Source organism: Thermobia domestica, chromosome 5 (assembly GCF_964235325.1).
Source record: "Thermobia domestica chromosome 5, izTheDome1.hap1.1, whole genome shotgun sequence".
NCBI classification, from domain to species: domain Eukaryota; kingdom Metazoa; phylum Arthropoda; class Insecta; order Zygentoma; family Lepismatidae; genus Thermobia; species Thermobia domestica.
Window position 1 is genome coordinate 1,336,968 of NC_137458.1, and position 24,139 is coordinate 1,361,106.

A 24,139-nucleotide genomic window follows, 5' to 3' on the forward strand; every position below is an offset into this window, starting at 1 on the left:
AACTCAGATTATGATAGGTTTATCATGAGCTTACTATAAGTTTTAAATCTATCTATCTATATCTATCTATTTATATCTATATCTATCTATCTATCTATCTATCTATCTATCTATCTATCTATCTATCTATCTATATCTATCTATTTATATCTATCTATCTATCTATCTATCTATCTATCTATCTATCTATCTATCTATCTATCTATATCTATATCTATCTATATCTATCTATTATTTATATTTATATCTATATCTATATCTATATATCTATCTATCTATCTATATATATATATATATATATATATATATATATATATATATTAGCTTAAATTATTTGTCACTAAAAACCTTTGGGGGCTAGGCATTCTCGTCTCCGGCCTAGATCCACCACTGCTTGTGATATTCGTGCTCAGAGCCAATAAGTAATATCAGTCTAAAATGTAATGTGCCTTTTGCGCACGAGATGGCGATACTGTACGAAATTGTAGAGTATATAAGTTGCAGCGGTTCAGGATTAACGTCATCTGACAGTTGAAGTGAGTAGATGTGCAAAATTATATTCTTGTAGTGAAACGTAAGGTATTACGCCGTAAAGATAAATGAATTTTGCGCAAAACTATGCTACATTTTACAATTTTATTTCAGTAAAACCGCAAATGCTGCGCAGGCCCGTGTAGAAATGTGTGTTGTTTATAAGCAAGGTACATTGTCAAAAGCAAGAGCCAACAGATGATTCAGTCGCTTTCCTTCTGGAAATTTGGATGTCTAAGATGTTCCTCAGAGTGGGCGACTGATCACAGTTAAAGTGCATGATATTCTGACAAGTGGTATCCATTGGTTCCATTCTGTGCCAAGGTAATCCATTCTCGATAGTTTTTACTCACCTTCTGGGGCTACTTTGTGAATGTATGCAATAATAATAATAATAATAATAATAATAATAATAATAATAATAATAATAATAATAATAATAAAATCTTTCAGTTTAACGTCCCCTAAGGGAGACAGATGATTAAGGCATGTGAATGATGATGATGGAAGAATTGTAGAATGAAAATGTAAGAGGAAACAGGAGCAATACCGGCATATGAGGAGTCCTGACGTCGCACAGCACCTAAACACTCACCACCAAACAATGTTAAACTATCTGTAGAGAGCTGGCTACAAAAAAAAAAAAAAAAAAAAAAAAAAAAAAAAAAAAAAGCTCAACATTTTGGTACTACATGATTTGACTCAAGGATATTTAGTTGATCGAAGTTTTATTTGTGAATCTTTTCTGAAACATAACGAATTTGAGCCATTTCTACAGCGATTGATCATGAATGATGAAAAGTGGATACTTAATCTGTGACAAGAATTGTGAAACAGATATTGGCCAAAGCGAAGAGACGCTCCGCAGTTTGTGACAAAGCCGACACTGACGCCCAGGAAGGTTACGCTGTGCGTTTGGTGGGATTCCAAGAACACTTTGCATCACGAGGTGCTGCCCCTGGGCAAAACAATAGACTCGGACCTTTACTGATGACAATTAACAAGAGTGCACGCAGCAATTCAAAAGAAAACGACCGGAAGTGGTCAACAAAAAGGATGTCATATACCACGCTAACAATACCACACCTCATACTTTCTTAACGATCCGTCAGAAATTGAGCAAATTTGGCTGACAGGTTTTAATGCATCCACCATGTAGTCTAGACCTGGCACCGTCAGGGTTACTTATTTTGGTTTTGCAGAACTCTCTGAATAGTGAGAAATTAGTTTCAAAAGAAACTGTAAAGACCACGTGCCCCAATGTTTTGACCAGAAACCACAAAACTGTGCACATCTACTCACTTCAACTGTCAGATTACGTTAATCCTGAACCGCTGCAACTTATATACTCTACAATTTCGTACAGTATCGCCATCTCGTGCGCAAAAGGCACATTACATTTTAGACTGATATTACTTATTGGCTCTGAGCACGAATATCACAAGCAGTGGCGGATCTAGGCCGGAGAGGAGAATGCCTAGCCCCCAAAGGTTTTTAGTGACAAATAATTTTAGCTAATATATAGATAGATAGATAGATATAGAGATGACATTATAATGTTGCAGGAAAAATAGCAGGTCACCGAAAATGATGTATATGTGTTTTAATAATTCTCGTTTCAAACCACAATAAATGCATTCGTAATTTTCACCTCTAAAGGCTCAATACCTTTTAGATAATCTTCCTAGTGCATAATAAGTAACTCTGTGACTTAAGGAAACCAAAAATTCATTGCCGCAGAAGCGAATCGTATCCATCTGTGCCTCTACTTTGGATTGTTATTACTTACTTTCCTAAGAGTCAACTGGGACTACGGTACGTCATGAATGTGCACAAGAAAAATGAAAATTATAGGAAATCTTTCAGTTTAACGTCCCGCGATTATGGCCGTTAGTCTTGTATAGCAAAGGGAGATGGATAATTAAGGCAAGTGAATGGTGATGGAAAAAATGGCGGAATGAAAATGTGGGAGGAAACGGGGGGTATTCCGAGGAAACCCACTGACACGATGTTGTCCACCACAAAGGCCGAGGATGGAATCAATATGCGTGTGACCAATCGACAAAGGCGACCAGAAAAACTCAGGAATAATAGTTTTTTTTATGCGACTAGACTATAATATCACTTCTAAAATAGTTAATGCGGAACATATCTCTAAATTAGATGAAAATCTAAGCATCAAAGAGATAACAAATGCTCCACTCGTCGATATAGTTGGAAACACCTCTTATAGGATACTAGACTATGACTTAAACTAATATAATACAGTTGAACTAAAGGTACTACATCAGAATATCAAATCCATTAGAAATAAAATAGATGAACTAGATATATTAATTAGAAACGACAGTGAACTGATCGACTCAGATGTAATTTGTATTACCGAACACTGTTTGAGGAAAGGTGAAATAGAGTATACAGTCCTTCCAAATTATAGATGTGTTGCAGAGGCGGATCTGGTAGGTAAAAACTGGGGGTGGGGGACTGCCAGAATCCAGTCTATAATAGGTATATCATGAGTTTAACATAAACTTCAAAAATACATAAATGATAACTTAAATTATTTTTGTCGCTCAGAAAACTGGGGGCTAGGCCCCGCGCTAGAACCGCCACTGATGTGTTAATGTTTTTGCCGGACTTGCAGTAAGCGGTCGTACTCTAATGTTTATGAGGGACATACTAAAGTATAAAGTCAAAAACCACAGCATGCACCTAAATGAGAAACAGACATTTGAGCGTGCAGTAATAGAAATTGAGAAATCAGGACATAGATTTATTGTAATAGTCTTGTATAGAACACTTGACAGCTCCTTTTCCCGGTTCGTTGAAAAATTAGAAGAACTGTTAAACCCTAGTTAAGAAGGAAAATAAACCAGTCGTATTATGTGGCGACTTAAACATTTATTTCCTGATACCGTCAAATCACTTAACAATATTATCAAACATTTTCCAACCCTTCGGCCCACAACGCACTATGAACACTCCAACCCGCATTACACAAAACTCTGGATCTTCTATAGATCAAATTATAATAGACAATGAAGCTACATTACTTCCTTTACAACAAATAATCTTAACATATCATTCTCCGACCATAATGCAGTTCAAATAAATATAACACTTACACTCTAAAACCGAAAAATTGATAGAAATAAATGTAAATGGGCAAGAAACTTTCACGAGACGAACATAAAGTACTTTCAATATCTACTTAGCAAGGAAGACTGGACCGACACATTACTAGAAAATGACGTAAACAACAAATACAGACAGTTCATTAATACTGTTAGGCACTATTTCGAAATAGTCTTTCCACTTAAGAAGATAAAGGTATATTCTAACAAAACAAAATGTAACTGGATAACACGAGGCATAATTAATTCCTGCATGAAAAAGAAGCAACTACATACAATTGTGAAAAAGACGAATAATAGGAAACTAAAAGAATATTTTAATAAATATAGAAGTATTCTTAAAGAAGTAATAAAAGAAACAAAGAAAATTCATACATCAAATAGGATAACTAAGTCGGATAACAAAAACAAAATTCTATAGCAAATAGTAAACGAACAATCAACCGCATCAAAACTGGAAAATAGAAATTTAAAAAAAAATAATCCGCTATGGCCAAGAAATAACAAATGAACAGTATATTGCAAACGTACTTAGTGAATTTTTTGCCAATGTTGCAAAAACATACATAATTCAGGGTCTGAAAAGGCACATAAAATTATGTAACAACTCTAAATCTATATACTTAATACCTATCACAGAGCTAGAAATAAGATCGATTATCGAAAAATGAAGATGAAAAAATCGTCTGGGCCCGACCATATTCCTTATTATTTGCTTAAAATATGTATTGAATATCTTCTTATACCGTTGACTTATATATGCAATTCCTCTCTTGAAACGGGAACATTTCCAGATCTTAAACTTGCGAAAAATAAGACCTATACACAAAAAGGATCAACTACCGACCCAGAAAATTATCGTCCTATCTCTATTCTATCCGTTTTCTCCAGATTTTAAGAAAAAGTTATGTATAACAGATTTGCATCCTTTCTGAAAAAGAATAATATTTTCACAAATAGCCAATTCGGTTTTAGGCACTGCAGATCAATTAACAATGCTGTAGTTGCTTTACCAAGTGATATACATAAAGCGAGAGAGAGAACAGAAATAAAATATATTGAATTTTTCTGGATCTCACGAAAGCCTTTGATCATGTTAATCACAAAATTCTATTGAATAAATTACATAGTTATGATATTAGAGGTCATGCTGATTTATGGTTACACTCCTATTTAACTAACCGCATGCAATATGTGGAAGTAGGACCAACCAAGTCAGAGGTAAGACATAGTAGACACAGAGTTCCACAAAGATCGATATTAGGTCCTATACTTTTTCTTTTATATATATATATATTAATAATCATCCCGATTATATAGTTCCCAATAAAAGCGTCCTTTTTGCTGATAATACAAACATTTTAGTTGAAATCCGAAATAAGCCTTGCTCCGAGGAGTACATATTTAAGAACACGACAGATAAACTTACAGAATGGATAAAAGCAAACTAACTTAACTTAAAACACAGCGAAAACAACAATAATGAATTTCAATGCAGGAAAACTAAACACTCTAAATATACATCAAATACTTATAGATGGGAAACTTACGCGGGTATCTGACACTTCTAAATTTTTAGGATTAAAATTAGACTCTAAGTTAACCTGGGATGAGCATGTGAATGTCTTGTTGAGGAAACTAAGCGCGAGAGTCTATCTTATAGGAAAACTTAGTAAGATTCTATGGAAACAAAAAAAAAAAAAATATTTCGGCTTGATCCAGTCAATCGTACAGAATCATTTTCTGTTATAATACCTGTCATGCGATAAAAGTATTTACAATGCAGAAGAAAGTGTTACGAATATTGTTATCAGTTCCGTTTCATACACCAAGTAGACCACTGTTTCAGAAACTTAAAATATCACCATTGCCGTGTATATACATTCTCGAAACATCATCATTCATACATAGTATGAATAAAAGAAACTTCCAACTCAATTCGGACCTACACCAATACAACATTAGAACAACCAACCATATTCATATACAAAATTTTCTCTAACAAAAACTCAAAATTCGTTGCACCATACAAGAATAAAATTTTATAATAAATTGCCAGATTGTGTGAAACAAATGCCAAACCTGCAGTTTAAAAGACATCTCAAGTTGTTACAAAAGCATCTCTTCTATAGTTTAGATGAATATCTTCTGTCTGATCTTCCTCTATAATATAAATATTAACATTCACTTAAATGTTGAAATATACAAAACAAGGTAAATTCATATTTTTTTTTAAAAAAAAATACACATTTAGTTTAGTTTTACTGTTACTGTGTACAAATACGGTTTAGTTTTACTGTTACGCATATATTTTGTATTATCATAATATTGTATAATAATACAAAACGCGAAGTTCTTACGGCGGAAAATGAAATAAATAAATAAGGGACCCCACGCGGAAGAGAGAAACGCTCTACTATTGAACCACCGTGCCCTCTCGCAAATGTGCACAAGAGACGAGATGTCTTGTGTAAAAAATGTTTCGTGCAAGATGTCTCGTCTCGAAAGGTGGGTCCATTTGTATTGGAACAGCTGTGTACCTTAGTCTACCTAAAGGCGTCTTCCCTTAAGCATCCACCTTACGACTCAATGCACTGTTGAGTACGATTGAGATTCACTTTCTGTAATTTTTGTGGCCCTTCTGTTTGAAACTTACTTGAGGTGAATAACCGCAGAGAATCTCTGAATAATGACTGAAGCTCACGCAAGTGATGATGGACATTATATATATATATTGTGAAAACTTAGAACTTCTCGAAACAAAATTCTCTCAGAAAGTGGGCATGAAACGTGAAAATCCTTTAAAATCTCGAATTCAATTTGTCACAATCACGGGACTCTTCATTTTTATTGTTGCTTGAAAGTAAAAATAAGAATCGTGTACATGTGTCACTCAACATAGAAAAACGTGTGATTGGAGAATTCGAAAATAAACAGATAGAAAGCTCTATGTCACGTGTTATGGAGTTGTTAATATGCATCGATGAAATAAATGGTTAGTCAACACAGTAAGAGTGACACTTCCAAAGAGTTAAAAATTGTGATGCAGTTAACAACTGGCAAATGGTACTGTGCTAGTCATTGGTGTATTCAAATAGCGATTGTTTTCAAGAATCTTATTCCCAACTCTAATATAGAAGCACGCACACGTTTTCATCTATGAAATGATAATTTATTTAGAATGCTGCATATTTTGAACAGTATCATGTTTAGTATGATGGTTGTCTATGCATTAGTTACTAAAGAATGTTGTTCTTGTTCTCTGTAGGATTTTGTGTGAAAATGAAGAAAACAAGCGGCGAAAAGGTGTTCGTCAATATATGCCAGGTGGATGAAATTCCACCCCCTGATGACATCACAGAGGAGGAGGTGGCCCAGATGTTGCTGTCAGAAGACACGGACACTGGCTTCAAAATTCCCATGAGTCTACAGGAACCCAGGCAAGATGATGACAATTGTAAGTAATTCACATTATTCATTGATTTTTTAGGTAATAATCACAAGTAACTCGAATTGTTAGAGCATAATTTATTAAATGTGTTCTGATGATACTCAGTAGCACGTTAAATTCAGTTACTAAATGCTTTTCGACTTCAAAGCATTTGTTTCTGTGACGTCGAAGCAACTGTTAAAATGTAGGCCATGTCGTTATGTCATAAAATAAATTATGACCCGTCATTTTGGAAAGTCGTCAAATAAGAATATACATACTCTTAGGCACGTTGGCAGAAATTTATTTCGGGAATGGACTGAAACTTTGGGGGTCAAAATTCGATATAAGGATAAATTATATTCAAATTTGCAAATTAGACACTTTACTCATGTTGGACAACTTACAGAAAAGTGTTAAATTTTAACTGGAATGCTTCTACGAAAATATATAGTAACATTTCAGGAAATAATAAAAGTTAAATTTTCTAAAACTAGCGCAACTTAAGTCCTTTACTGTAAATATATATATGTTGTCACTGAAACTCAATATGGCAGATGGGCCGCGTTGGCTCAGTGGTAGAGCGTTCACCTCTGGTGCTTGGGGTCCCGGGTTCGATCCCAGCTTCCAGCAAGTGAACTTTGTGGTGGACAAACACCGTGTGCGTGGGTTTTCTCGGGGTTCTCCCGTTTCCTCCCACTTTCTTCACTCCACCATTTCATTCATTACTCATCATCACCGTCTCCTTTAGCCTAACCGGCATAACCGTGGGACGTAAAACTCAAAAATTTCATTTCATTTTCAATATGGCAGAATGCATATCCATCCATTTTAAAGTAATATATTAATGTTCTCATTATCTGTTGTATTATCATTACTAAATTGTTTTCCTTTTCTCCGTTAATATACAGCAGGAAATCCATGCACTGTTTGCGACGTAGCTATCAATCCTAAATTCTTCAAGAAAGTTGAAAAGAATGAATTTTTTAAAAGTTTTCTTATGACCGCTGTAATGGAAGGACTCGAAAATAAATATCAATTCGAATTTGAAAGATCAGGTAAGTTGATCGAAACGTTGCATTTGAAATAAAACTTTAAAACATACATTTTTTGTATTTTATTTATTTAGAGATTTGATACAATCAAGAATGTAAAATAAATGTTCAATAAACAGTAATTATACATGGTCAATATTAAGAAAGAAAATACAAGTTTTGGGGAACAAATACAATTTTTTTGTTTGTTTGTTTTCTTTCTGTCGTAATTTTCTGAAGTAATATGAAGGGAAAGGTTCCGTATGCAGTTACTTAATAAATTTGAATTAAATATAAATTTATTTAAATTAATTTAAAGTATAATTCATAATTTATATGTTTTATGAATTTATATAAGAAAATATATTTTTTCTACCCAATATGTAGTTGGATAAAATATAGTACACAATGCGTATATTATTAGAAGCATGAAAAATAAAGTCAGATTCTAAGGACATCAACCGATGTTTAAAAAGGAACCATTTATTTATTTTACTAAGCCCTATTTGGTAGGGCGTTTCGAACTCTCATAAATAATTTTCCCATTTAAGGCACCAGTGTTTTACAGAATTGAAGTTTGAAATGCATCGTAAAATACCAGCCTTTAAACTCATTTTAACAGTTCAATGGGAGTAAAAATAAATTATTATTTCACTGTTTTCATAACTATGTAGAATTCAAGTACGGAAATATATTCAATATATTCAACTTTATAACAGGAAATTACTGGGTTTGGTTCCAGTTCCTGGTCAGGCTGTCAATTTGTAATAGGAATATTACTGGTTTCCCTTTTGGTCTAGGTTCCGTCTCATATTCGGACGCTGTTGTTACAGCAGTAATGTTCGGTATACTGTTGTCTCATCTAGCATAAGTTAGTAACGTTGTACCCTATTCATACCGGTGTGAAATAGATAAGCGGGATTAGAGCCTAGTATTAAAGGAATGTGAATTCGCTTTCGAAACAGTGGTACCGTATGTTCACTTGTTGCATGTCAGTGTAGAATATCAGTAATTTTATTCCATACCGACAAACACACTTGAAATATAAACCCAGAATAGACAATTATCTTAACATGCAACTTAATAATTAGCTTGTACAGAATTCTGTACTCACATTATTTCCGTCAAAAATCAAACGAGATTACATTTTATTTATATATTTTGAGCCACACTTCAATCAGAACAATCTTTTATGTGGCATGGATACTTACTCGCCCACTGGGGCGAGTGGTTCATCGGTGCGGGCGAGTATTTAATACGATACCGAAGGTAAGTAAATGATTTCTATTGTGGGATGTGGGTTAGTAGCTTTTTTCTTGGGCGAGTAAAATGTTGTTGCTTATTTGCATCCCTGCTTTATACAATGATATACATGAATTGATACATCTTTAGTTTACTATGTAAACTAGTTGAAGTTAGGATATTGATATGATATAGATATTACTTCTTTGTATATGTATATTAAAGCCCAATGAATACACGACCGGTACGACCCGATAATTAATATATATCGAATAGCACTTCGCATAGTTTCACTATTCACATTTTGTTTACATTGTGCTGATACATATTCTAGACTTTTTTTTTTTTTTTTTTTGCTTAGGTGGAAATCACATTTTTTATTCACTGGATTAATTCCTTACTTTCACTAGGTTCATGTGATTATCATAAGAAATTACTATGACATCATATTTGCAACAACACTGCTTTTTTATTACATAAATATTTACTGTTATACTTCTCTCGTATTATTGGTACTTGAAACGTCACTTTGTTGAAGAAAGAACTATTCTGCACAAATATCTAGACATTTTTATAGCATTTTTCGTTTCCCAGTCACTTCGTGGCGACTTATCACATTGTTGGTTGTGGCGCCACTTACTTGTGTCAGTGGCGTGGTTGTAGCCTTTCGCTATTTACTAATTTTGCGCATTCATGGTTGGGTAGAAGAAATGGTGATTAAAATTATGTAATATACATGTTATTTTCATCAGGAACGATTGTTCCACAACATGACCAAGTTAGAGCACATAATTTATTACGATTCGATTATGGATAATGCCACACCATTATTTTCTTATAGGCAGTACGTTGCACTCACTATTCATTGTTCTCAGAGTGTGTAAAAACTACACCCCGTAGCACTTGGCTTCAGGCACTGACCCAAAATGATTCACTGAATTTTCAGAGGCTCGGAGAAAAACTTCGTAGGCTGGGTAACACGGGCATCATTCCAAAGTAGTATTGAAATTTATTAAATGCAATTTTTGATAACGGGGGCACATTGTCATATCTTTTAAAAATAAGGAATATAATTGTCTTGTTTCCCTCGCTCACAAAAAATGGGTGACATCAAGAAAGAGTACTTATCCTCTTGTCATTGTTTAGTATCAATAGATTTTGATTCTATAAGATCATTGGATTTATATTGTAAAGAGGAAATAATTGGAAGGGTGATGAACTACATTTATTCCTTCTTCTACAAGTATTTCGTCTCTTGATGAAGGTGGGACAGGTGTCCCTAGTTCGATCCCACGCCATATGAGTTTGTGATGGACAACATCGTGTCCGTTTTTCTCGGGTGGGTTCTCCTGTTATCTCCCACATTCTCATCCTATCAATTCTTTCATAATTCCTTTTCATTAATCGTCTGTTTCCTTTAGACGAAAAGGCATAAGCGTCGTACGTAAAACTAATAGGTCTCATCTTTTCTCTGATTAAGGCATTACCATTCCTGAATTATACATAATTATGAAAAACGTTAAAATATAACCGGATTAAGTTATTGTTACACTTCATAAGTAGGTTGCTAGTTCAACTTAGACATTGGTATTGTACAATGCATTTCGAAATTCAATTCTGTAAAACAGGTAACGGCATCTATGTGATAATTATCAAAACAAACAAGTTTTTCTTGTATAAATTAAAAGACAAATTCTGACCAAAGCATATATTAACTAATAAATAATAGCGTTACAGTTTCGGCAAATTAACTTTGCCTTCATCAGACACATTATGAAATACAATTTCTAATATTACAGCTTATATACTTCTTAAAATCACAGGAGGTCATTCCATGAACCAATCATATTCGTCCTTTCCTTTTTAACAATTTTTAATTAACACATACGCAGCTTTTAATGATCAACTTTCACTTAAGAGCTAAACTTTTAATTGGCATATCTGTGTATTCTTAATGAATAACTTTCACTTTTGAAAAACACAAACTTTTAATTGTCTATCCGCTGTTCAATACACCTGTTTTTACCTCTTCTTTCTTCTCTGTTTTATCCAAAATCTTCTTCCATACATCATGTATATTTAGTCCGCTATTCCAATTCATAAGTTTCTCGCTTCCTTCCTTTCTTATCCATTCTGCATCTTTTCATTTTCTTATAATGCTTCTTTTCTGCTTTTCATGGAATGCCCTCCTGTCATTTTAAGAAGTATATAAGCTGTAATCTTAGAAATTGTATTTCATAATGTGTCTGATGAAGGCAAAGTTAATTTGTCGAAACTGTAACGCTATTATTTATTAGTTAATATATGCTTTGGTCAGAATTTGTCTTTTAATTTATACAAGAAGTTCCAAAGCTAGAATGAGTGGTAATCAAGTTTTTCTTGTATGATTCAGTGAAGCTGTTCCTATTACACTTGTAAAAGGAGCCCAATCTGGATTCGAAATAGAAGAAATCATGGGCGGGAGGGATGAGGGAGACGCGTCCCCCCAATAGTTTGAAATACAAAATTATCAATATTTTATTCTAATTTAATGTATTTACTAACGACGGAATAACATATAAATAATGATAATTATATTTATTTGGAATATAATATTCAGGTTGTAAAACGATTATAACAAGAGTTCTTGATATACCTCAGGGGGGCCGTGAAGGTAAGCAGAAAGGTAACAAATGGAATCGAAGATAATAAACAGGTTGGGCTAGGTAATACTATTTAAATCACTTTCTTTGATGCCCCCGTCCCCTCCAAATTTTACATGCTAGAGACGCCAGTGGAAGAAATGTTATTTTCTTTTCAAATGAACATTATGAGTCGATTTAATACTAATAAATAATGATTATGTTTTCGGCTTGAAAGCAAGTAAAGTATTCTGACAATTAATCTTAAATTACTTAAACTGTTATGTTAATTTCGTTTTGTTGTCACCTATAACATTGTGTTTGTTTAAGGATTCATAACACTGAAGAACCGTAAATGCTTTGGAAAGTTAGTGCCACACCGAATACAGCAGCGGAAGCGTCTTGTAGAGGAAGTGAGCTCCAAATCCACAGACTCCTTAAAGGGTTCTTCCAGCAAGGAAGCTAGAAATAAAAAGGCTCTGATATCTGAAGTGGAATCTAGTCCCTCAGCCTCAGGTAGCCAACATTTTGGAGGAAGAGTTCCTGACTACGAGATCATTCAAAAGCCTCCGACAGGGAAGCCAGAGATCCTCATAGGCAAATTCAAAATGGAGAATGTGGTGAGATTTTGTTTTTTTTTAATCTTTAATTATAGATTATAATAAGTGTGTTGTTAATTCTCATGGGAGTACTAAGGAAATCGGACGTTAATACTGATGATAAGTCTGTATATTTAATGTATTCTTTGAAAGCACAGTACTAGAATCAGATGAGATTGAGACTTTTAAATAAGGATACGAAAATGAAAGTAACATTTTTAATTTCACAATTTTCTACAAGTACAGTATAGCAGTAGTTCTCAAAGTGGGGTCCACAGGACCTAGCCAGGGGTTCGCGACGCCCAAAAATTGTAAATGTTGTAATAAAATGGAAATCACAGCTGTTATGCAAGAAGTATTTTTTCAGATACTAAAAAGAAAGCAATTAGAAATTATACCTACGTTTGTAAATTTAAATGTTGTCCTACTTTAGTAAATTTCTGCTCTGTGAGTATGAAAAGTTGTATTAAAGGCATTGCAATATTTGATGCCTTTCCCTACCACTTACTTACGTGAGGAGACCTTTTCTGCTCTTTGCAGTATTAAAACCTTAAAGCGAAATCGTCTTAATCTGGAGTCGGACCTGAGATTAATAGTAACAAAACTTATTCCAGATTTCAATGGAATTATGGAAAAACACAAAGAATTTTGTTCCTCACATTAGTACCTCACATTTAAGAACATTGTTTATCAAGTGTATTTCTGTAACCACTCAGAGTCTCTGTTCAGGCGGCACTTATTTATAACCAATTCGGTTCGTGGTCTCTGGTGCGGATGTCTCATCTCGAGAACCTCACGGACGATCAGACGGTCATCCAGACAATAACGCACAGAAACATCATTCACACACACAACGAAAACACTGGATTACACAACACTATACTCATTTATTAGAATACTATTAAGAAAAAAATAACGAAGAGGAGATATTATCACAACACTTAACACAGAATATATAGCTATATTGATTTCCGCTATCAAAATCGCACTTTACATCTCACTATTTTGTAGCCCTTTTTATCATTTTGATTTATATAAGAGATTATAATTGAGATTTCACTATAAATGCTTTTCTCACACCATCGACACACTTGGAGGATTAGCACTGGGGAAAGTGTCGCCGCGGTATCCCACATAGTAACCTAGTTGCTACTCCAAACAGTCCTGAAGAGTCGACGTGAGTCTTCAGCGAAATAATTTCCGAAGTGGAATGCTGATGTTGGAGGGCGCGTTTAAAACTTTATTGGCGCACAAGGTTTATGAACCTGGGACTTATTGATTGGGGCTAGCCGTAAGAAAACGTCCTTCACCGGCTAATAGCTTGTGCCCCTTAACACAAAGTCATACTTGATTCCCGACGCGACGCGCGTGGTGGCTGCACACAATTCCGGAGTCAAACTCCTTGAGCGCAGAGGTTCGCGATACGAGCTGCAGTGGTTAACTGAAGAGTGTTGGAGTTCATTCTAAAAACCACTCAGTTAAAGCACCGGTATGCACATGCAAAGAGGATACGGAAAATAATTTATGTTAATTTTAGCCCACTGGCCACGATTCACGAGACAGTGCGATAACTCGGGCGTGAGAAAGTACAGATAAGGAACTAGAAAAGCAATGTGACTGGCGTCACTCTGGTCACTTGAACATCTGGTCAGCTAGTATTTCCATAAATGATTAAAGAAAGCACTTAATTCAGTTCCAAATAACTATAGAATATATACTGTGCATGTAATAAGTCAGGGAGAAACACTGGGAAGGTTCGTCGCTTACTGAAATGTTCTCTACCAAAAAGCAATGTTTTAAATATATATACGAAAAAAAAAAACAATGAAAGACTCCTTTGTCCAGTTGCGTGGGAAGGAAGCAATTCCCACCGAAGAAAGAACTTATTTGCGTCGTAGAATAAAGTATAAATCGAAACTAATAATCTCTATCTTTACGAAATATACAGAGTGTCCACAAAAATACTTCTATAACCTGGTAGCGGTTATATTTCCTTTAAAGATAAATGTCTTGAAAGTTATTGTATTTTCAATTGAAATTTCAATCATTAGGAAACATTCATGTATATTTAGAATAAATTACTTATTACATTATTTTTCTCTATCTTTTTTCTTGTCAGTGGTATATTAGTATATTTTTTAACACTATATGAAATTTCAGATATCATTGCAAGGAAGGCTGTAAATTACTTTTCGAATGAACAGAAGGTCCGCGTTATCGGAAAGTTTGAGGACCACTGCAGTATAGTATACGATATTACATTTACAAGAAATATGTACAACTCTAAAAACATTAAGGAAAGATATTAAAAACTAGTGGTCGTGTACATTGTTGAAGAGAGCGATCCTCCTCCGTTCTTCTCACTAAATACAACTGTAAACAGTAAAAGTAAGTCTCTAATCTCCAAGCAAATACACATTACGTTCTATAAAAATCTCAGTCTTTTAATTAATTTGCACTGAGAATGTGTAATACAAAAGTCTGGGAAAATGCACTGCCTCATTATTCAGTTATTTCAATTCTAAGGAATTAGGACGATTGGAAATTTCGAGACAATACTACAGCATATTCGACCAAATTTCACATTCTTTCTTTCTTCCGAAAGTTAGCGTAGATCATTTTTTTTAAAATCCTAGTTAAGTGAGTAGTCATATTGACTGACTTTAAGCAGTGGGGATTATGGGAAAACACAAAATTGTGTCAAAATCGAATGTTTTGTACGAAAGTTATCATTTTTTTTAATAGCCCGCGAGGAAATAAACCCATCTATCTATTAAAATGCTACAAAATCAATAAAGATGCCAGAACTCCAACCTCTAACTTTTGATTTCAAACCTTTGGTTTACGGTTATTTGTGATTTTACGTTTAACAAGGACAAATATTTGAAAAAAACGTGTACTTTAAATAAATAATTTAAATAGACCTTTTTCGTGAAGTTTATATTTTAAAATTATTGTTCAAAGCCTTTGTATTTTAATAAATCTTCTCCAAAGTCAATGCAAATGAATTGTGCTGCCATCTTCGGAGTTTCTTTAAACTATATGTTTGTGGTCAATCCTTTCGACAATGAGATCTCGGAAACTACAGGCTCTAGAAATATGACATTTTCACTGATCAATTGCAAATTTTGCGTAGATTTTCCAGTTCTAACTGAATATTTAAAAAACATGGCCATTATTTCTTTATTACATTTTTACGGTTACACTAGAAGTGATGAAATTAAAAAAAAAACTAAAGCATCATATCCTACGCATTATATAATCCAACACCACATGACTGTATACAGGGGCTGCATATCTCGGGCGTTTGTTTCATGGCTACATTATAAAGAAAAACGAAGGATAACCATTTCTCCGTCTAAGTTGAATGTTTATTGTTTGGGGTGTTTTGCCCAATGAACACCATAAATAACTGGCATTATAATTTATTGTGTATGTAATGTATTTGCTTATTACATACTGCATGCAAGGAGAAAGAAAACACTGATCATACATGAATTACAAACTTTAACCGGAAGTAGGCTCAAATCTTGCAAACGGTGCGAGATATTGAAAAAATAATCGAAAAAAATCTCCCCTTTACGGTACCCCTTGCCGAATTTTTTTTTTTTTTTTTAATCAAGACGTCTTTCACTTGTATCTGTAAAGGGACATGTACATATGTGAGGAATAACAAGGAGATTCATGCTCATATGTGAATGATGCGCTGCGTACAGAGCGCAGGTTCAGCTAGTATTGCATAAAAATCTAATATTTTTAGAAAATATATTCTAGATCATGTTTTTAATCAGGGAGGGGTATCCATTTCACATTAAAGAGCTAAATTTACTGTTCGTTCTTGACTGATTTCAATCCCAAGCATTAAGTTTTACGGAAAATTGTCAAAGAAACTATACGTAATATTGTATCAAAACAGAATGAGTTTTACGAAAGTTATCGTGGAACTTTTTTTTTTTGGGGGGGGGGTTGTAAATTCACTGGCAGATTTTAACTCGAAGCTATGAGGATGATCAGAATGCTATTGGTATATATACATATATACGTTATGTTTTGTCATAATTGAACAATTTTACATGGTGTATATTGCTCTTATATGTATATGTTCAAACTCACACAACGTGGGATGGATCCCTTATTCTTATTGAAATGCAACCCAAAACAATAGGGTTATTTCTGTAAGTTGAAAGAAGGTATGTATATCAAATTTCATGAAGATCGAATAAGTTTTATAAGAGTTATCGTGGAACAGACGGACATACAAATGCCGATCGCATCGAATGATAGAAGCTTCGTTACGCTCGCTTCAATTGAAGAGTTTAGAATATTATATTAAACTAGCCATAGTGTACTGTCATCTTATAGTGTCATGACGTAGGGCTTAGTGATGGTATATTTTAGCAGTAGTTTTATTTTATCAGATGGCGTGTTTTTGACCTCAAATAACATATATTTTGGCGCTAGATAAATTAATTTTTGTCGGTTTTCTCAAAAACTATGCATGAGAATTTACTGTCAAATGCTTCATTTTGTTCACTTCAATGCAGTCTATTAGCTGATATAGGAGAGTGTTTCCTGACGCTGAAATATCGCGCCATTGTTAGTAACCTGTTCATGGTGTGTAGTGCCATCTATGGAAGAAATAATGTATCAGCTTCAACTGCCTAACTTCGTCAATTCGTTGGAGATAGTCATTTGAATCAGTTGCAGCTACACAGTTGAAACTGATGCGTTATTTTTATTTATTTATTTATTTTTTTTTTTCATAAATGGTATTATACCTAAACGACTTCCCATCAGTGGTGCGATATTTGGATGTGAGGCCGGATATTTCTGGAAATATCCATCTTGAGACATCCCCCCCCCCCCTTGCATCATGTGGTAATACTATGCAGAATTTTAAACTAAGTAATGCACTTCTTATTTTGAAATTGTAGCTAAAGTTTAAAGAATGGGAAATCAGAATGAGTAGAGTAATTGAATATTATGAGTTTTAACATTTTACTACAAGATTATTCTTACTTAACAAATTACCCATAGTGATTTTGATTGAGTTATCCTGAAAAACTTTCGTATAAAAGATTACACTATTTGTCTATCTTTCTGGGTAAAGGAGAGGAAGAGGAATGCGGTTTCCGAGTTACTACCTTGTTACCAAAGAACGGTCTCTCGTGCCTTCTATAAGTGACTCAATTTTTATTCTTGCGTGCTCTGTACTGTATTACATTGCAACTCCGTGATCACAATGAAAGGAAGAGGATCAGATTACATTCGTGATTGGAGAGCTATACAAACTGTGAACAAGAATGACCATCATGTCTGTTGTATTGAAATAAGTAAATAAATAAATAAATGATAGGTGTTTGTTTGTCTCTAAACAATAGTCTCTTCGTGGATAGACATGGCATTTAACTATTTTTAGCAGGATGTAACAAGAATGCTATTTATAATAGTTCGTAATTAAATGCAAACATAACAGGATGTTAGTGATAATGATCTTTTGGAAAAATGAATATGAGCTGAATGAGTGAGTGTTAGGAGCAATATTAGATGTAATTAAAGAGAAAGAAAGTAAATAGTAAGCTAAATAAAGTATAGAAGCTGCAGTGGCTCAGTGATAGAGCGTTCATCTCTGGTGCATGGGGTCCTTGGTTCGATCCCAGCTCGCACCAAGTGAACTTTCTGGTGGACAAACACCGTGTGCGTGGGTTTTCCTGGGGTTCTCCCGTTTCCTTGCACTTTCTTCATTCTACCATTTCATTCATTTCTCATCATCACCGTCTTCTTTAGCCTAGCCAGCGTAAGCGTGGGACGTAAAACTTAAAGATTTCTAAATAAAATATGCACATTTACGCACTTTTATGAATCTCAGAATTCTTATTTATTTTAATACCGAGTTTGATGTATAGTTATACAAAGCAATCTATGCTCAGATCAGTTCCCCGGAGATCTATTCAACAATACCTATTTATGCCCTATCTACCTTCTTCACTTGCAGTATAGTCTACTTCCATATGTAGAAACACCATACGAGTAATTGTATATATGTAAGTACTTCATCGTTTTACATGTTTCTAAGAACTAGATGTTTAGATTAGGTAAAGATTTAGATGCTGTAACGAGGTAAAGACCGTACCTAACTTGGTAGTTATGTTTTCTTCATCTTAATGCAAAATAAACCAATCATTAAGTACCGTAGTCATACTAAATTATATTATCATGCTTTCACATTTAGTGTTTTACTAACAATTTAAGTTTTTAATTTTCGCACTTTTTCGTTTAAAACACAACTGATATATAGGTAACTTTAGCACATGAACTATTTCGCAGAATATATTTGGGAGATTGAGCTATATCAAAGAAGAAACTGAATTTACATTGAGAGAAGTCATTATGTAGTATTAGGTTGGTACGAATGAAATGACCACCCCTAGTCATCTTTTCCAATGGCCAAAATAATGAAAAACACAATACCTGTTAATAAATATAGTCGTCATCTGCAGTCACGCATTTTTTCCATCGCTTAGCCGATGATTGTATTTCGTGGCGAAAGAAGTCTGCAGTCTGCGATGCGAAGAAGTATTGAACAGCACGTTACACCGCCCAATCAACAGAAAAAGTCTTCCTTTCCAAGAAGTGGTAGTCAGTGGGAGGGGGATCAGGGAATACGGTTGGTGAAAAAGGGTTTCATACTGCAGCCCATGAGAGCCTACACCTTTCTTTGCGCGACCTGTGGACGAGTATTGCTGTCCAACACGAGGACACTGTGTATGTTGACCATTGCTGGACACTGGAAGAGACTATTGTTTAGAGACAAACAAACACCTATCATTTATTTATTTATTTACCTATTTCAATACAACAGACATGATGGTCATTCTTGTTCACAGTTTGTATAGCTCTCCAATCACGAATGTAATCTGATCCTCTTCCTTTCATTGTGATCACGGAGTTGCAATGTAATACAGTACAGAGCACGCAAGAATAAAAATTGAGTCACTTATAGAAGGCACGAGAGACCGTTCTTTGGTAACAAGGTAGTAACTCGGAAACCGCATTCCTCTTCCTCACCTTTACCCAGAAAGATAGACAAATAGTGTAATCTTTTATACGAAAGTTTTTCAGGATAACTCAATCAAAATCACTATGGGTAATTTGTTAAGTAAGAATAATCTTGTAGTAAAATGTTAAAACTCATAATATTCAATTACTCTACTCATTCTGATTCCCCATTCTTTAAACTTTAGCTCCCATTTCATATAGTTCATCACTATAATGATCTATACTGATTAAAATACATGATGGGTCACTTTTGTAACGTTATTTTAATATTTTATTGGAAAAAGTGGAAAAGGTATTTTTGTAAAAGTTCTTTGCTAATATTTCACTTCTGATAGAATACATTTATTCAGCCATTTTAGAATAGAAGAGCTACTTTTAGGAGAGAAAGACGGATGTCCCATTTTGAACACAAGCCTACGTGACTAAGAAAAAAAATGGAAAGTGATACTAACACAGGCAGAAACAGTATATAAGATTAGGTTTTCTAAGAGATGGTCTTAGTTCTTATTGTGCTACGACTGGCTGGAAGAATTTTAGATCTCTTCTGCTTGTTTCTTTTTGGAAGAGGTGATCATTTGCTTAATTACTTTATTTTGGTGTTAATCATCCCAGTGCTGCATGCATATATTATAAGCAGAGAACGATGAAAAAAGGGCAGATACAAGATGCAATGTTGTGTTTTTCAGAGGCAAATATGATTATGTGCAATAACACGGATGGTCTCTCAGACAGGTGACCATTGTGTGTAAAATATTGAGAATCGATTTATGATTTTTACTGTTGCATAGGTTAACAGGTATGTAGATATCTATAATAAATATTCATTTTTGATATAGGGTATATTACTTGTTTTTCTTCTCATGTCGTATTTTTGCATTTAAAATTAAATACTCTATATAATATACAAACAAAATGGTTCTTTTTGTATAACCACTGTAACTATTAAGTGTTCTCCTAGCATTATCGATATTTCTTGTTTGTTTTCACTTATTTTAATTATCAACATGACTTCTAAATCACTAAACTTAAGATTAATTGTGGTAATCCGAGGAGGACATCACACTTTAGTCATATACCACGTTTTGTGGTTGTAGAAGTAGTTTAATAAATCGTTTTGGACAATGATCACCGTTTACTATTGTCATAGTAGATCCTTGTTTATCTGAAGCCAAACTTTTCCAAGTATTCCTTACACTCAGAGAACCACACATCATCAGACGGCGTCTTACCGATTGCACTGAGCCAGCAAACGACAATGGTATGGTGAATACCTAACTTGTTTGTAATAGTGGTGGACACAAAAACCGTTTTTTCGGTTTCCAGTTTTCAGGAAAACCGAAACCAGCCTTTGAAAATTTTCAAAAATCGGTTTTGCGCCAAAACCGGTTTCGGTTTTCTCCAAAAACCGGTTTCAGTTTTCCAAAACTGGTTTTATTTCTGACCAGAATAGTGTTTTGTTGTTGTCCGAAAACCGATTCCGTTTCCACAGAAATAATTTTGTTTCGGTGAAAACTGAACCGGTTTTGGAAAAAACGAAACCGGTTTCGATGAAAAACCGAACCGGTTTTAGATAAAACCGAAATGTATGTTTTTCGGATTTCGGTTTTTCTAGAAACCAGTTTCCGATTTTTATAAAAACCGATTTTGCCCATCCCTAGTCTGTAGTGACACGAACACTTTCCAAGGGTCTGCTTCCACTATGTTCCTAAGGAACTCATCCAAATATGATGTTGATCGGTGCCCACAGGGCTCATTTTATATTGCTGTGTCGCCGGAAAGAAAGTTGGCAAACTAACGGCGAATGGTGTATTCATTTACCATTCATGGCTCAAGTGCGGTATTAATATTTCTTGGCGCTTGCTGTGCACAATGTCCTAATTTGAATTCGTAAGGAAAGATCACTGGCAGTTGTGTTCCATACTGTACTATCATCCGAACGTATTCAACAGTGCAACACCTCCCGTCTATCTGGGTACGCCGGCCTATTTGCTGGCAGTATATTGAATTTCTGACCTACCTCGTGTTGAAAATTTACACTTGTGCATGCAAGATAATTTTGTAATATAAACCACGTAAAAATTATTCGATAATGACAAAACTTGCTGTGTATTTTCTGTATGGTATTATGAATATCCTCATAGTTTGGCGTTAAAATCTAGCAAGAATGAAAGGGAAAATTCCACCTCCTCCTCAATTTTAAAAGTATGTTCCACGATAATTTCTGTTACAACTGTTCAATTTTGATGTAATATTCGTATTTTTTTTTAAATGCCAATCATTCACTTTGCATGGAGCTAAGATCGGTAAAGAATAGAATAGTGGTATACCCCCTCCCCAGTTTTCTTTGAAATTTCACGATAACTTATATAAAACTGATTCGGTTTTGATAGGATATTATGTATATTTTCTTTGACCCTTTTCCGTATCTCCAGCGCTTAGTATTCAAATCAATCAAGAATGATTTAGTCCCCTAATGTGGTATGGATTACTCTTCTCTCCAATTAAAAAAAATATGATCCAAGATATTCTTCGTCATAATATTAGATTTTCATGGGATATGGCGTATACTTTTTGAAGGTTCACAATTATTCGCAGTACTTGGATTTGAAATCAATTGAAAATCAGTAGTGAACTTCTCACTCTTTAGGTTTAAAAAATGATAACTTTCGTAAATATTATTCGGTGTCAACACAAAATGGTGGATTTATTGAGGTTTTCGCATAATCTTCACTGTTGCACTTGAAGGTAACCAAATATGAACTCAATGAACACTACCCACTTCGAAGATTTAAATGAAAAATCCATTATAGCTTTGGTAAAAACACAATTTCTTTGAATGTGGATTGTTTTTTTCTTAGATATTTCCAGTCATCTCAATTGCTAGCAGTAGAAGCTGGCTAATAATGATGGAGCGCGTTCTCCCTAATCTTATCATAATTTTATATAACATTTCGTTGAATATATTTTTAAAAACTCAGATTTTTATAGAAAATTGTGTGTGTGTTGTTGGGGATTCGAGACTTACTTCTGTAGTTTGGATTTGAAATTAGTGAGAGGATCGCTCGCTTCCATAATGCACAGTTTCACTAGTAAATATCCTTGCAATTGGTACGTGATATGTCTTGTAAACTCAACCCTAATAATTATCTCTAAAACACCATAATGTATCTTTTATCTCCTCCCTTCCATCTATAAGTATAGATGAAGGTGTGTTTCAAGAAACATACATTCTATTTCAGTCCGTCTAACGAGGGAACCTATCCAAGTGTAACTCTGACTTCGAGTCGAGACTATGGCCGTTGCATACCTTGTCCCAAAAGAACATAACACGAAAAAGGATACATCCTCGATCGCAACCGTTGCGGAGATATAAGCGTGAAAAATTAGAAATTGAGCTCCATACTATACATTACAAAGTCGGATTCCGGGTTAGATTTTTCGGGAACGATCGGGTAAGGAAACTCAGCGAATACATATAAAATTAGTGTGGGGAGCCCAGAACCTTTTGAATGAAAAATTTGTGTCCCTGGGGCCCAGGCGGGGTCCAACTCAAAATTTGCAAATGGAACCGGGGGTCAAGTAGCATATTGTATTAGAGCTATTGTTAAATAAAAGAAGATAGAACAAATCTCAACTCTACGATAACCCTGTGCAAACGGGCAACTGGTCAAAATGTCAATACAACCTACATCAGAAAATATATGGCCACGCTTCTAAATCCGTTAAATTGCGACAATAACAAAACAGAAAAACACGTTTGAAAGTGCAAGGTATTGAAGTAAAGCAAATTGCTGCAGAGTCTCTCTCTCAAAAGCATCCTCCGATATATTTTATTTCTGCACCATTATTCCAGTTTTCTCCAACCCTCCGATAGAAATTTCACGGTGCAATCTGTGAATCTGGGGTCCCGATGCGCGAAGCATATACCGTTACCTTTTGACCTCACCCTCAAACGACGGTTGCGATTGACAATGTATCCTTTCTCTTCTAGGACACGAAATCCAATGGTCATGGTCATTCTATGGTCCATTGGTCATTCGAAGTCACACTTATACTTGGATAAGGTCCGTTGTGTGCAACTCTGTGAGAGACTGCAGCAATTTGCTTTACTTCAATACCTTGCACTTTTAAACGTGTTTTTCTGTTTTGTTATTGTCGCAACTTAATGGATTTAGAAGCGTGGCTATAGATTTTCTGATGTAGGTTGTATTGACATTTTGACCAGTTGCCCGTTTGCACAGGGTTATCGTAGAGAGTTGAGATTTGCTCTATCTTCTTTTATTTAACAATAGCCCTCATACAGTATGCTACTTGATCCCCGGTTCCATTTGGAAATTTTGAGTTGGACCCCACCTGGGACCCTGCGAGTGCCCCGGGGACACAAATTTTTAATTCGAAAGGTTCTGGGCTCCCCACACTAATTTGATATGTATTCGCTGCGTTTCCTTACCCGACCGTTCTCGAAAAATCTGACCCGGAATCCGACTTT

The 24,139-nt window shown here is 34.7% G+C and overlaps 1 protein-coding gene across 2 annotated transcripts in view; it reads left to right on the top strand.

Annotated features, from left to right (window-relative positions):
• Pih1D1 (PIH1 domain containing 1) overlaps nt 1–24,139 on the top strand; it is a 193,825-nt gene that overhangs the window by 165,118 nt on the left and 4,568 nt on the right. For both annotated transcript variants that reach the window (XM_081758094.1, XM_081758095.1), the window contains exons 4-6: nt 6,934–7,122; nt 8,007–8,153; nt 12,323–12,612. In XM_081758094.1, coding sequence (XP_081614220.1) covers nt 6,934–7,122; nt 8,007–8,153; nt 12,323–12,612 — 626 coding nt within the window. The remainder of the gene's footprint in view (nt 1–6,933; nt 7,123–8,006; nt 8,154–12,322; nt 12,613–24,139) is intronic.